Source organism: Colletes latitarsis, chromosome 7 (assembly GCF_051014445.1).
Source record: "Colletes latitarsis isolate SP2378_abdomen chromosome 7, iyColLati1, whole genome shotgun sequence".
Taxonomy (NCBI): domain Eukaryota; kingdom Metazoa; phylum Arthropoda; class Insecta; order Hymenoptera; family Colletidae; genus Colletes; species Colletes latitarsis.
Genome location: NC_135140.1, coordinates 15122966 through 15138532, shown reverse-complemented (window position 1 = coordinate 15138532; position 15567 = coordinate 15122966). Strand labels below are relative to the sequence as shown.

Genomic DNA, 15567 nt, shown 5'->3' with positions numbered 1-15567 from the left:
ATATGAAGTATTTTTAGCGCGGCGCGATTCGTAAATGTTTGGTTACCGGGCGTAGGGTTCGCGATTTTGAATTATTTACTTCGATTCGATCTGGTAATTTTAAGTAAAAATAAATGGCGTTCCATACCATTCAAAATTTCGTTCGATTCGCAGGGTGTTCAAGGATTCAAAGAGACTGGCTTCGATTTAATTCGAATCAATACTATTCGGTTTGAGTCAATTCGAGTCAAGTTTTAAGTTAGTTTGAATTGCTTCGACAAGTATTCGATTCATTCGATGACTAAGAACTTTCTATTGAATTAACATCGAGAGACCACGTCACAGGGTATTCCCAGTTCTAGAGCTGGTATCCGCATGGTATCCGTGCCAAGCAAGAATCGCGAAAAAGCCAATAATCCACTGAGACAGACTCACCTTGTTGTGCGGTAGCTGCGTGGGCACGTAGAGCGGAGGATCCAATCCGGGGCTCGTCACTGCGTGACGACCGATAATCCTGTCCGCCGGTTTCGCGTCGTATCCTTCCGGCTGACCGATGTGGAATCCCTTGCTCTTCACCCAGAACCGAAACTTACTGTTCTCGGCACTGTTCACTTCCTCGCCCCTCAGTGTTCTCAATATGCGCGCGTACTTTTTTATGGTGATCGTTTTGGTTTTGGCCAGATCGCCGTACGTTTTGATCACCCACGGCTGGTAAGCGTTGAACATCCCGTCGTTTTGGAACTTCTTGGGCAGACTAGCGCCATCCGGTTGGCCCTTCTGCATTCCGTACTCGGTCCCGTTCACGCCGGAAGACATGCCGGGGAACGGCATAGGCACGCTCTTAGAGTCCATCGCGTTGCCCGCGTTCCCGTTAGCGGAGACGTAACCCGAGCTCAGGCTCCCGGACCCGTTCGAGCTCAACGATCCCCCGGTCATATTCGAGATATCGAGATACGACACCGACGAGCTTTTTCCCAGATTGGTCGCGGTACCGACGAACGTCGCCATCGACGAGGACATGTAAGGTATCGGGGTAGGCATGCTGAGGCCACCGGGACAGAGGCCGGCGGTCGAACCGGGCGGCATGTTCAGTCCGGGCACCGACGCGTACGTGGACATGTCTGGCATGTTCGACGCTGTCGTCCAGGTGGGCAGTACGCCGTTGCTGGCCGTTGTTTCCGCCGATGACGCCTTCGCCTGCGCGCTCGACCTCGACACCGAGCGTCCCTTCGAGGATGGACTGACGTCCGGCGACGACGAGGACGCCCCCGACGAGGAGGCCGCTTTCGTGGCGTTTGTCGACGTCCCGCGGGACTTCTTCGTGGGTGGCTCGTCCCGCGCCGCGTGCATCGAGTTCAAATTGCCGTGGGACGGGCTGTTGTTGTTCTCGGACCTGGAACGCTTGCTGGACCCGGTGGATTGGCCCGACGGGGTCGGCGAATTGTTCACCTGCACTCTGCGTCGGAGTCCCATTGTCGCGCTGGCCATTATTCCACGGGTGTGTTTAGGACGCGAGCCGGTTAGCCGGTTCCCCTGACGATCGATTTTGCACCACTGTCACTAGTTCACCGATTCCCGTCGTCGTCGATCACCAAGACCGTCGACCATCGACAGCATTATCGTGCCAACGTCCGCACGTACACTGACGCGGGGACCAAGACACTTCGAGGCACACACGAACGAACTCGGGGTTCGCGATGCAACCGACAGGGCCCTGTCGTCGTCGCTTCCGGAGCTGAGGGCGGAAAATCGGCCAACTCTCTTTGCGGAGGAGTCTGCAAAAGAAAAAAGACCAGGGGGATGTGACAAGTGGGATTAGCTATGCGCGATTAAGCGGCGGAAACGTTTAAACGAGGGCGCCGCTAATGGACTAGCCGCCAAGTAGGTGGAAACCGTGGCGCGGCAGGGGGCGGGGTAGGGGCTGAATAATACGTAGCTGAAATTCACCTACGAAATTGGTTTCTCTTGCTTGCACACGACGCGCTCGCGACCGCCTTTCTCCGCCTTGGAGAATTCTTTCCGCGTGAAATAACGTTCTCGAGCCGGGACGCGCGTTATGCAACCCCGTCGGCAAAAGATTTGGCGATCCGAAAAGGTTCGGTCGATGCTCCAGGTGAGGAGCTGTTATGGTCGGGATTGACTAATGTAACCAGAAACGTTTCGCCATTTTTTGATATGGAAAATTGACTCGTTGTTCTCGGAGGACTTAAACTTATTTTACTTGGGCAAATTAGACTGGATTTGTTGGGGTTTGGACCTGTGAGAATACTTTTATGTTCAAACATTGAGCAACCTTGTTTCAAACAGACCAAAACTCTTTCAAACATTGGTCTATCAGGATCAAACTTTAGTATATCTACCATGACCAAGTCTTACTATGTCTATGAGGATTAGACACCAAAATGAATCCTCAGTTCATCTATTAAGTATATAGGGTGTTCGGCCACCGCTGGGAAAAAATTTTAATGAGAGATTCTATAGAAAGTGCGTAGAATTTCGGGGGTATGTCTATCCACAAAAAATGATTGTAACTGGCCCCAGCAACTAAAAACAATTCTTTTAGAATGATTTGAAATTTTTGGAACATATCTGTACTTGTATTGGCCCGACGCCGCATCTATACGTGTCGATACTACTTTTATCACTTTCAATTCTCCACAGATTTGCAATACAAACACACAATTGTATTATTCCAGAAACATAAACCGAACAAAAGGATAGTATTCACGTAACGCACACTTACGTGATTTTATTATCTTATTATTTTTCTGGATTTTAAACTAAACGTATACCAAAGTGGAATCCAACGACGGTGACCCAAAAAGGTTCCGAAATATCTCTTTCGAAGAGTCTACGGGCATGGTACGTGTATCGAGGCGTTTCGTAAAAGTGCAATTCGCACGATCGTCCCAGACACGTCGGATGATCGCATCAGGAGGGTGGAAGAGGGGCGAGGGGTTGTAATCGCGGGCCGTGCGTTTACCCGCGACCACAGCTACAAATTTCCCCGTCAGCCGACTATTCGAGTCCGTGCATGCGGTGCCGCTAATGGATTTTCGTAAGACAGGTGTTAGAACGGCGGCGCGACATAGATGGTATGCAATTAGACACGAGCGCGACTCGGACGGCGCGGCGAATTAGGAAACCGGTTATTTAACCAGCCACGAACTTCCTTCGCGTGTCGAGTGCTCGCCATTTTGATGTATCGTCCGGGAAAATAGCGCGGCCACGTGGTATTTCGGGAATTATTCGACTACTTTTACTTATTCGATCGATAACATATTACAAAAAATTAGTAACACACTGAAAAACTAATCTGAACTATGAATTTTTTTTTTCGTTGTAAGAATGTTCCTCGATACGGTTTAACCTATACGTGCACGCTCAGTTTCGATGTTATTTTCAACATTATAGCATGGAAATAACCACCGAAATTGTGAATGAATATTCATAATCAAATTTCTCGTGGGTCACTAGAAGTTTGAATTTTTGCACATTTTAGTTATTATGCTACGTCCAAATATTCCGTGTAATCGAAACCATGCGACCACGAGCGAATCTTATTGGTAAACATAAATAAAGCGAAATACGTTCGCGGAACTTCCACGGTAATGTAAAAAATATTTCACTCGAGCGAGTCGTGGTTCCAGGGGACGCGCAACGAGCGTTTTAATTGTGTTAAACGATTTTTCCAGCGACGGAACCCGGGCGATGAAAAAAAAAAAAACGAACGTGCTGGGACACGAAAATGGAGAAACGTACTTTCAGCGTCCCCTCCGGAATATACCCGCGCGTGGGCTCCCTTTGCCGTTACGCCCCATGATTCCAGCCCTATCTGAGATCAAACTAACCCCCGCCCGTTATGATCGAGACGAGACACCCCCCTGATCGAGGGATGGAAGCGTCGAACACGTTGAACGCGATAGTACCGTCGACGTTAAATTTTCCAACCCGCAGTTGGCGGCGCCCTGATACCGTTTTGGATAAAGATTCGGGGATTTCAATAATTTTAGCAGATATGCAGATTTCAAGAATAGTGCAAATACCGTTGATGATGTTTGGCTCGAACAAATATTGGTTGCACGTTTTCATCGGCGAGTAATTTTGAAACATGTTGAACTCGTAACTTCTCATTTGCACACATTGACGTCTTGCAACGTCTCAGAGTACTTTCAATGATGTATAGTTTCAGAGTTAGGCTCTATTCTTCCACTTCATTGTTTCTAAAATCCTCAAATCCAATTGGTTTGCCTATGTTCGATAGCATATATCAACATTCAAAGTCTAATAGAGTACCAAGAATATTTATAGGTTCACATTTGAACTCTAATGGAGTATTTCAGGTTTATAGCAACGTCCAATTATAGTAGAGCACCAGTTCATTCCTGAATCAATGGTGTAGCTCTATCAGAGTACCACTAGTACTGTATTTTTAAGTTGATCCAACGTTAAAAAGTTATTAACAATTAAATTAAAAAATTTCAAATCGTTCTGGAAAAATTATTTTTGGTTGCAGGGGTCAATTACAATAATTTTTTGTGAATAGACCTACCCCCGAAATCCTACCCATTTTCTAGAAAAAAATTCAGTACAGGCGGAACTTCAAACGTTAATAACTTTTTAACAAAATCTCCATCAACAAATTAGTATTCTTGATTTTCATCTTATTTTGAACTCTAGAATCTTTCATTAAAATCTTTCCCAGGAGTGGCCGAACACCCTGTATAAGTGTTCAAATTCTAATACAGTGTCAAGTTCATTCCTAGTAGAGTAGTACTACTCAATTATAGAAAAGTAATAATCCATTTCTACTGCCTAATAGAGTAACGGGCTTTTCGTTCGTCAATGTTCAAACTGTTCTAGAATGCCAGTTAATTTGGAAATTTCTATTAGAATACTGTTTCACGTTTATAGAGGCATTCAATTATAGCAGTTTAATTGTCCCGTATTTGCATCGTTGTTTAAGCTCTACTGAAGTACCAATTAATTTCTAAATTGTCGATCAAACTCCAGTAAAGAGACAGCTAACTTCTAAATCCGTATCCAACCGCAGTATCTTTCGAACGGCTCCATCGTAACGTTCTTCTCGTTTTCATTCCTATCGGGTCGACCACTGCGTAAACTCTATCTTAAGTTCGGTGTAATCCCATCCGCTATATTTCGAACGAAGCGTACGCGAAATAGAAATTACCTCGCGCAATCCACATAACCCGACATCGAGCGCGAAGAAACACGTTCGAGGCTCGCACTAAATCTCGCCCCACGAAAACGTAGTTCTCGGAACGCTCTCTGCCCCTGCAACGAAACCGCATTTCGCTTTCATAATTATCGCGGCCGATACGACAACCGTAACGAACGGGGGATACGTACAGATAACCTGTGTCAGATAATCGCAAAGCAAACCCAAGAGCGAATACTAATTCAATAAGACCGATCGAACTATCCGAGGCGATAGCACCGGATCGTATAATGAACTCGCCGCAACGTATCCGCACTCCTTCAGATAACGGACACGGAGCTCGTGGGACAACGATACCGCGGCCCCATATCGCTAACCCACGCTGTAAGCTTCGTGGAAAAACTTTGCCCAAACGAATCGAACGCTGTTGCTACTTGGAACCCATTTTTTTCACTGACACAAAATTATTCTTATAGCTGCATCATTTGTTATAGATCTATAGTAGATCTATGCCTATATTAGGCTTGCTATAAATCTGAATTCACTCTCGACTCAAGATTCGAACACCCGAGTCACTCGACTTAACTCAAGACTCGGGCACTCGAGTCACTCGACTTGACTCAAGACTCGGGCACTCGAGTCACTCGACTTGACTCAAGACTCGGGCACTCGAGTCACTCGACTTAACTCAAGACTCGGGCACTCGAGTCACTCGACTTAACTCAAGACTCGGGCACTCGAGTCACTCGACTTGACTCAAGACTCGGGCACTCGAGTCACTCGACTCGAGTCACTTAACCCAACTCAAGACAAGTCTATTCTAGGTCTGAGATAACTCAGTGTTTATTTTGTATTTCGAAATAAGAATGATCACCTTGCGGTTTGGTTGAAGATAGCAGAGATTCGATGCAATTGCGTCTAGGCGTTGAACGTAGGCGAGAGAGTAAATGAAAAATGAAACCGCGATACAAGCGGCGACGATTTTCGAAGCTCGTCGCCGCGAGTCCCGCCAGTTACGAAGGATTAGAATCCAAGGGAACGATAACGAAGCAAGTCCAAGAAGGGAACCGATGGAATGAGGCCGATAGCCTCGGCGCAATATAACCGCGCTCCTTTAGGTGGCAGAAACGAGGTCTTTAGCGCGGCGGCTTAAGACGCCGCACAGCTTACTGTAAATTATCTTCTGCGTCGTTATCAAAGATTGCGCGCGCGTCCAAGAATGAAAATTGAGGGAGAATTGTTGCGAATCGAGGCCTTGCGTCCTCCTTCTTTTTTTTGCAAAATCTCAGAGACAATAGGCTCCTTTCTCCTTCTGCAATCTCTGACTTGCGATAGATCGGGATTAGATCTATGCTGAGTCCAGGGTACGCTCATACCAGATCAGTGTGAAATGTCTACTAGTTCAGGTTAAGTCTGAATAGATCCAGATCGGGGTTAGCTCAGTGCTAAGTCTTTGATTCGATCTGGGTCAGATCTCTGTTAAGTCTGAGATAGGTTAGGCTAGATCTACGACTACGTGTATATTAGATCTGTCTCATATTTATGCCAGATCTATACTAGGAATGTGTCCAGTCCATGCTAGGCCTATTCTAGGTCTGGATTGACAATCAACGAAGGCCTGATATTTTTCAGTTTCCTTGCTGATGGTTATTTATTTACTCTAATGCACCGATAAACTAGCATTTGGTCCGTCGAATGGATCCTGTATCCTTCGTGGAGACCTTCCCAGTGAACGTTGTCGTAGTCAGAAGAACATCGATGACTCGAAAGTAAAGAGAACAATGGCGGGACCATCCGAGAGGGAAGTGACCATGGTAGCAGCCTTGATACCCTCCCAGATAATCAGATACTTCTAATCAGCCGCTCGTCTAGGAAAAACTAGAACTCTGAAATGACCTCGCATGCCGCGGAATTCAGATGTCGCATAGGAATGGACGTTGGAATGTCGTCGCTATAGAACAGCATGAGCTTGTGGTCGCAGGTAAAATTGGACCGTCCGTACGAGCCAAGCGACGAATGCCTGATGATGTTGACGACTCGAGGTTGAGAAAATTGACAGTCCAGGACCTTGCATCGAATTTCCTGAAAATTCAGCTTCCGCGGAAAAACAAGCTTCCATGCTCCGAACACTGGTTACCCACGGAACGTAAATTCTACCAAGTTCTTACGCAAGTGCCAATCTTACTCCGACTCCGCTTCCTGTACCCGAGAACGCCGCACGCTTTATTTTCTCCTCACCAAAAAGGAAAAAAAAAGAAAAAGTTGAGACTAATTTTTCTCGGATGGCAACTCTCATCGATTTTCACGAATTTTCCCGCAGCCCTCCGTCGTAGTCGCTTCCAGCTATCTCGATCTTAAGGTACGCGAATTTTTCAGGCAACGCGTCTCGACTCGTTTTCTCCTCAACCGAGTTTGATCAATTTTCGCAGCAACTTTATCCCCGAACGGAATTCCTATCTATTTCCTCGAGACGACCCGATTTCCCACGATCGGTTCCATCTTCTCAGGAATCTCTCTCCGACTTCTACATTAATCGCCGACCCTATTGCGTGCGCGAACTGCAGCGTCGTACCAATCGAGTGGACGTTTAGGTTTCGAAGGCGTTTTGGATACTTTGAAAGAGAGATCGATGGCCACCATATCGAAACACAGAGAAAATTAGTGCCAGTCTCTGAGAGCAATAGAGAGTACAGAAGTATCAAAGTGATATTTTGGTCTAATTTAGAGAGTTAATTACCGTACACCTTCATTGTATTTAATTAAGTGAGATCCTTTCATCTAGCCTGCCTGTTCGCCAAGCTACGAGGAAATAACTCGACCTAATCTTCCACGACCCAGCTCGCTATCGCAGGAATCATGCATTAATCGCGAGTCATTACTAAAGAAGAACAAATGAATAATTAACGTGTAGGCTTAATGAATATTACAAGGGTGTATCTTGAGGTACTGCTGATGCAGCGCAAGATAAGGGGATGGTAAACAAAAAGGAATGAATTTAGTTAAAATCATTGGGTTCGTGGAGATTTCAGATGACTACAAAAGTGTAGAAGTTCCTCTGCTCGTTCGATTATTTAAATTAAAAATGGTGGAAAATGTACAGAACTTCGGATTTTAAAGATATGGCGAGAGAAGTGGGAGTCCGGAGAGATTGTTGGAACGTGCATGGCCTTTTGGGTGCAAGGAGACCAGCAACATGGATGCCTGAGAATTTTAAAAGCGAAACGTCATTGAGGAGAAGGTTATCCTATCACAATATATAGGGAATAACTGAAAGGCACGGCCAAAGTTTGGGGGGAACATTCCTCGCGCTCGACGGATGAATTATATTCTTCCTAATGGCGGCCATTTTGGATATGACTACTAAGACCCATTGTTAAGCAAACAGTAACAGTTTCCAGAGGGTAGAAAGAATATTCTATCGAACCAGTTAGAAAATACATTTAATATTCTCGATCGAGGGAGTCGTTTCGTCTGCCCTGGCCACCCCTACGTTTGACACGGGAGGGCAACAAACGGGAGTTTTTCCACTCCCCGTTTTAGTTGCCCGACGACGAAAACTCTCGAGCAATTTTCTCGGTTGACCGCGACCCGCACACGACGGCCTCAATGCGCAATCGATTACCATGGTCGAAGCTCGTGGCGGCCGATACCGGATACAATAACCTGGGCGCAATAGCCAGCCGTGCTCCTTTAGGTGTCAGAAACGGGGTCCTCTGGTCGGCGGCTCGCTACGTCCTGGCTTAAAGCCGCACACAAGTCACGTACCGGCATGGGACCACCAAGTATTATGGCGCGTCCTCTACCCTGACCAACCCTCTCTCCCAGCCTTCTCTGGAGGCCCGTCGTACACATATTACCGGGCAGCGTATAATGTGGGCGCCGCTTGCACACCGAGCGGCCCGGTGTCACGCTACGTGCTTCCTGCCCGCAGGCCGTGGTGTGACAAAAGGCCTTATGTCCGCCCGCTCGTGGAACACTCGTGATCGCAATGTGTAATCAAGCTCGCATGGCCACTGTATTACCACGTACACCTACCGTGGCCCGCGGCCATCCTGTACGTGCACGAGCCACACGCGCGCGCGGGCCACCGCCGCCGCTTTCGGCCGGCCGTTTCCCGCGCAGGACGCGACCCCCCTTTCCACGATCGGTTTCGCAACCGAGACTCCGGGGCTATCGGCGCTCACTTTTCTACTCGATTCGTCTCACCCGTTCCACGCGTCCACGGATCCTAGCCTAACCTCTACTCGACCCGGGTCTCCGGGGAAGCACAGCATTTTTAAGGACTCCTCTCGCTTTACCGCTCCCAAAAACGGATCACCTTTCACAATTTTTTACGCGCAAACTACACGACGAATCTTCCTCAAATTTTGCACATACTTCTATCCATTACTTAACAATGTCGGAGAATTTTTATCGCTCCGACGGACCTTGCATATGCCTACGGAAAATTAAACAACAAGGGAGCAGCTTGGAGCATTTCTCAGGGCATTCTGGTGCCCTGGAAAATAGGTTCTATTTGAGAATTTTTTCCGAACAAACTATGCGAAGGATCTTCCTCAAATTTTGCACATACTTCTATCCATTACTTAACAATGTCGGAGAATTTTTATCGCTCCGACGGACCTTGCATATGCCTACGGAAAATTAAACAACAAGGGAGCAGCTTGGAGCATTTCTCAGGGCATTCTGGTGCCCTGGAAAATAGGTTCTATTTGAGAATTTTTTCCGAACAAACTATGCGAAGGATCTTCCTCAAATTTTGCACATACTTCTATCCATTACTTAACAATGTCGGAGAATTTTTATCGCTCCGACGGACCTTGCATATGCCTACGGAAAATTAAACAACAAGGGAGCAGCTTGGAGCATTTCTCAGGGCATTCTGGTGCCCTGGAAAATAGGTTCTATTTGAGAATTTTTTCCGAATAAACTACACGACGAATCTTCCTCAAATTTTACACATACTTCTATCCATTACTTAACAATATCGGAGAATTTTTATTGCTCTGGTGGACTTTGCGTACGCCTTCAGAAAATTAAGCAACTAGGAGCATGTCTCAGGGCATCTCTTGTTCTAGTGCCCGGTTAATGAACGGTTCCTGAAGATCGTAAATGAAATGTTCTAACCAGGACCTATCATATTTGAGAATTTCCGAGCTTCGTTTAGAAAGGGGAAAATGGATTTTCAGTTATTTTTTTATCCACCCAATTAAATGCGAGCCGAGGACGAGGCATACAGTCGTGAACGAAAAAGACCAATGGCCCTGGACGAAGCAGTTGGCGCGCGTTGCACTTTTGGCAGTTGTCGACCCGCGCGTTGGGACGCAGCCTGCCACGAGTAACGTGTTTACCTAGACTATTGATCAAAGGGAGCGAGATCTTTGTTCGACGGAGGTGTGCGGGCGCTGGAAAACTTTGGGTCGGGGAGTGTCGGGAATTTTTGTCGAGTTTCAGGCGGATAGGTTCGGATGACGAGTGGGAGGGGTCGTGGGGCGGAAGGGAGGGCGCAGTACGCGTCAGGAAATTTTCAGAACGACTCGACTACCCAACGACAGGCTTTACGAGTTTACAAAATTTTCCTGTATTCGATCGTTCGAATACTTCGGCGAGTCGAATTCTCGACGAATATTATTCGAATACTGTTTGAATAGTTGAATATTTTATACGTTGATCGAAGTACTTAAATTTTTATACTCAAAATTCTAAATTCATAGGTATCAATATAACGTGTTATTTTCAATTTATACCTGACCTCTGACAGAGATAAACTACTGAATAAAAACGGAAAACTAGAATTTTCTATGTCGACTAGTGTCATCTACTGAAATATTTTAATTTCGTTTAAAAAAAAAAACTGTGTACACAACTATTGTCTGAAAGATGCAGAGTGCCCATGACAAAAAATACAAAATTCAAATTCATTTGTACAGTTTTACTGTGAAAATCAACAAAGAGGATATTGAATCAGAAATATTCTACTTTTCATTGCATCGATATTGGTTTACGAGTTCAATAAATATTTTCTATGTAAAATGTTCAAATTTCAAAAACTAAAAGTAAAACGGAATTTGAAGTCCTATAACAATGCTAATTTCTCAAATTTCACAACAATCTTTTCAAAATAATTCTTTCAAGGCTTGAATCTTTAAAAAAAACTGAGAAAAACCAATTTTTTTTATCTAAAATTACTAAACTGTCCTCTTCTTAAGTGATTACAACAGAACGACGGACAGAAAAATAAGCTAACGTTTGAAAAGTTCGCTCAAAAACCAGTATGTCATTTTATCAAATGCTTATCTATTACCTGTTTTGAAATTTTATAATCTGCCTCAACTATGCTATCATTAAATATTAAAAAAATTTTAGAAATTCGTATTTTTACATTTCCTACGTTGGTTCGATGTCAAGCTTCGAATTTTTTATTCCATATGTTTGCATACCTTTGCCCATACCAGAAAATATTTATCAACAAAAAACAAAATTCTATACACTAAACGATAGCAACTAACAAAGCTTATTGATTTTCATATCGTAGATGGTTTGGTCGCTAAATTCTTTATTGTCCTACACAAATCAAATTTTTTTCATAAAATCTGATAAATCTATAGCTTATAATATACGTATATACTTTTAGATAATACATTTGTAAATTCCTTTTCATCTCAAACGGAGTAGCTCTACTCGAATGGCCCTAATTTTCACGAATATCAAAATTTCTTCGTAAAATTTAGTACGTTCACAGTTCAATATATGTACCGTTGGACGATACGTGAAAGTATTTAATAAAATTGCAAGACAATTTAAAAGAAGAAAGTTCAAACGCTGCCTTATTTTCCAGCCCGTCGCCCTGTCGTAACCCTTTAATTCGACGAGAAATCGTGGATTCTCTAACGGCCCCGAGCACAGAAAAATCGACGCGGGCAATTTCTGCGCCAGTCGGGTCTAATCCGCCGCGAACAGCCGCCTTTCGTGATACCCGTTAGACCGAGGAGAAAACGTCGAAGACTTCGGTCCCGAGTGGCGGTAAGTTGAATTCCCAAACGGGCGGGTGTGGCGACCGCCCCGCAACGAGCACCGAAACGGATGCCGCTATTTCCACACCACCACAACTGCCCCGGTGCTCCTGTGCGTCCGTTTCCAACTTTTTCCATTCATTTTTCTCCGTTATTTTTTGCCCCCCTCCCGCCGTGGACCGCGAGGAACGATTTTTTATCCCGGAGAAACGTTTCCGATAGAAACGGGAGAAATCTCGAAGAGGGCCAATTTTCTAAAGGAAACGCGGCAGAAAGAAATACCAAGGGAAATGGATAAAATTATATTCCGTTAGCGGACGACGGATAAAAACAGCGACTTATCCGTTACGCGAAACGAAATATCGTTTTATAATTCTGTCTCGTAACTTTTTATCGAGCCGATAACTCGTCGAGAGTTACGAGTACTCGAAACACGTATTCGAATAAGGATTTTGCTAAATCTCTGGGAGAAAAGTAAGCGTAACTTTCTCTAAAATTGGAATCGAATCGATCGAATTCCTCGCGGAAGCGTCGCGGAAAATCTTGAAAAAGTCTCTGATCGATCGCGACAGTCGAAGCGCGATTAAATCGATCGTAGCACTGTCACCGGAACGTCACAAAGAGAATTCCAACGATTTCCAAGCCCGAAATCGGCTGACAGCCACACTTCGGCTCGCGAAAGCGTAACATTCGGGCTCTGTCAGCGTCGATCGAACACTTTCCCGGACCAACTTGTGACACTTTTTTTTTTTGTACTAGAGAGTATATTTTGGGTTTTGGGGCAACTGGACGCTCGACACTGGAAACCGTTTCGATCCACGAGGCGAAAAAATGCGCGCACACACGGGGACACAAAAGAAATTCGAGTCCAATATTGCGTGGCATCGACGACGGTAGGAAGCAAGGAAAAAATCGTCGATCTCCATGTATTCGTGGAACGTCGACGATTTCGCGAGCTTCAATGAGCCGTAAAACGGAACGGAAAAAAAAAGCGCAGCCGCGGTAACGCACGTACAATTACCGCCGTCTTTTGAAATGCGGAGCTATCGGCGGGACGCTTGTCACGCACCGTAGGCGAGAGAAAAAAAAAATAGCACTCACTGTTTGCAGTCGTCGCGACGATCCCAGGGACTGGTTCACAACAAGAAAAGGAAATCCCAACGGTTGCACATTCGAAAATAAAAAAAAAAACCAAGCGTGCCCCGAGTTGAAATATAAAAATAAAAAACGCAAACACTGACTTGCGTAGACACGAATACTATCACCGACCTGTAGGAGAGCACCGGTAGCCAGCAGAATTCTGAATCCTCACGTATCCAGCGTGACGATCCGTGCGTGCCGCGTGTCCACGTTCCGAAAGTGTCACCTCCCTCTCCCGGTCGGCTTCAGGAGACGTGCACGAAGATCCGTGAAAGGAGGAAGAAGAGGCGAGAGATCGGGCGAGCCAGTCGCGGTCGGACGATGTCGGTGGCGCGCACTTCTACTCCGTGTTCCCTCTCTGTCTTCCCTTCCAACTCTTTCGTCTTCCTTTTTCTTTTCTTCTGGTTCCCTCGCAGAAACCACCAGCTAGCCGCGCGCACGTTCGACGTCGCGCGGCGGCAACGAGCCGAGTATAGGAAGAGAGCAGCGCGACGTGTCCGCGCGAGACGCGAAGGAAAGAGCGCGGGCGCTCCCGTGGAACGAAGGAGGAAAAGGGAGAGCACGGGCAGATGCCGAAGGAGCCAGCGCGCGGAGCGACGGCGGGCGGTGGGAGGAGGGAAACCGAGCGGCGGCGGCGGCGGCAGACTCGGTTGACTCGGTGGCCGAGCGGTATCTCACCCGCGAAAAGCGTCCCGCGATCAGGTGACAGCGGGAGTACACACCGGCGCTACCCGTGGAGCGAGAGAGAACGACTGGTAACGAAAGGAGCCGAACCAACGGGACGGATGGTGGGGGGCGCGTGGTGGGACGGCGGGAGGTTAAACACGCCGACGGGTCGGAGAGGGAGCACGCAGCCCGAGAAGGAGGCAATGCGTATGACTGACGGCACGAAGAGAAGCACGAGAAACTGGCCAAAGAAAAAGAAGACGAACACGGACGGCGAGGAACGAAGAGGAACGGCGTAACGGAGACGAGACAGCAAGGGAGATACGGCGGCGGTGTGCAGCGGGTACCCGTCGGGGTGGAATCGCGCGCGCGCGCGCGTCTCTTTTCTCGAAGGGGGACGTCGAGGGAGAGAAGGGCTCCCTGATCGCTTCTGAGTGCAAACGGTTCGGCGTGCGGTGGGACACTGGCAGGCGGGCTGAAACTGCTGTGGATAGCGGGTGGCGAGCGGTGCGATACTCCACGGGACGGGACGGGACGGGCCGAGAGCCGGGCCGGGACCCCCATCCACGGACGCACACAAGCGTGTCGCCCCTCGCGCGGCGACTCGACGCGCCGCGCCAGGCAGAGAGCGGGCCGCACACACAGCCGCGGCCTCGCACGGACAGTGAGTCAGGCAAGCGGGCAGACAGGCAGGCGAGCGAGGCAGCGCGTACGAGCCACGACACGTTACTACGCCAACGGCGCTGCCTGCCCTCGGCTGGATTCGGTCTCGCTCGGCCGGCGTTGGTCTGACTTCGCCGTCTTCGTCGGCCCGCCGTGCTTCGTCTTCCTCGCTCTCGGGCAACTCGTCTTTCGGCGCGGATCTCTCTCTCTCCCTCTTTCGCTTCCACTCCACTCCACTCCCCTTCGCCCCTCGCAGTCTCGTCTTTCTCCTCGCCCCCTCCCCCTCTCATAGCCGATTCTCCCTTCCGCAACCGCGCTCTCTCTCTTTTTATCCACGCTTCTTCTCCTTGTCTAGGATTCTCGTCTACCGCCTCTCTCTCTCTGTCTCTCTCGGGTGGTCCGTCGTCTCTCTCAGACGGTGTGCACCGCTCCCTCGGTCTCTTTTTCCGAGCGTCGGCTTCTCTTTGTCGCTGCGTCCTCGTCTGTCCCGTCCCTCTCCGTCGGACCCTCCGTCACTCCTCGTTGCGCCGTTCTCGCGTTCTCTTCGTTTTCCCGCCGTCCTTCTCCCGACCCTGTCGGCAGTCTCCGTCCAGCGCGCGCGCGAGCGAGCGCGCCCACACCGGAGCGGTAGCATATCGTAGGTCCGCCTGCCTACCGGAACTTTTCAGACACCGTCGAACGCGCGCGCGAGACAGAGAGAGAGAGAGAAAAAGAGTGGAAAAAAGGGGCTGGGAGAAGAACGACGGAACGCCGTGCTAGAGAGAAAGAAAGAGAGAGAGAGATAGAGCGAGTGGGAGCCGCGATGCGACCGCGGGGATGTAACGGGTGTGGATGGAACGTCGGCGCGACGACTGGACTTGTTCACGAATTTTTTTCGGGTTGCCGAGGTGGAAATTGCTTCCAGAGAAATTGGATTTCGCGATAATG

General features: G+C 47.7%; 1 protein-coding gene across 2 annotated transcripts in view; it reads right to left on the bottom strand.

The window, feature by feature from the left end:
• LOC143344096 (uncharacterized) overlaps nucleotides 1-14640 on the bottom strand; it is a 66023-nt gene extending 51383 nt beyond the window's left edge. The window contains exons 1-2 of one of the 2 annotated variants that reach the window (XM_076769771.1): nucleotides 13441-14640; nucleotides 415-1754 (exon numbers count right to left, since the gene is read on the bottom strand). In XM_076769771.1, the coding sequence (XP_076625886.1) occupies nucleotides 415-1467 (1053 nt within the window). In that variant the 5' untranslated portion in view covers nucleotides 1468-1754; nucleotides 13441-14640. The other variant, XM_076769772.1, reaches the window with a different exon arrangement.
• Nucleotides 14641-15567: the final 927 nt, after the last annotated feature.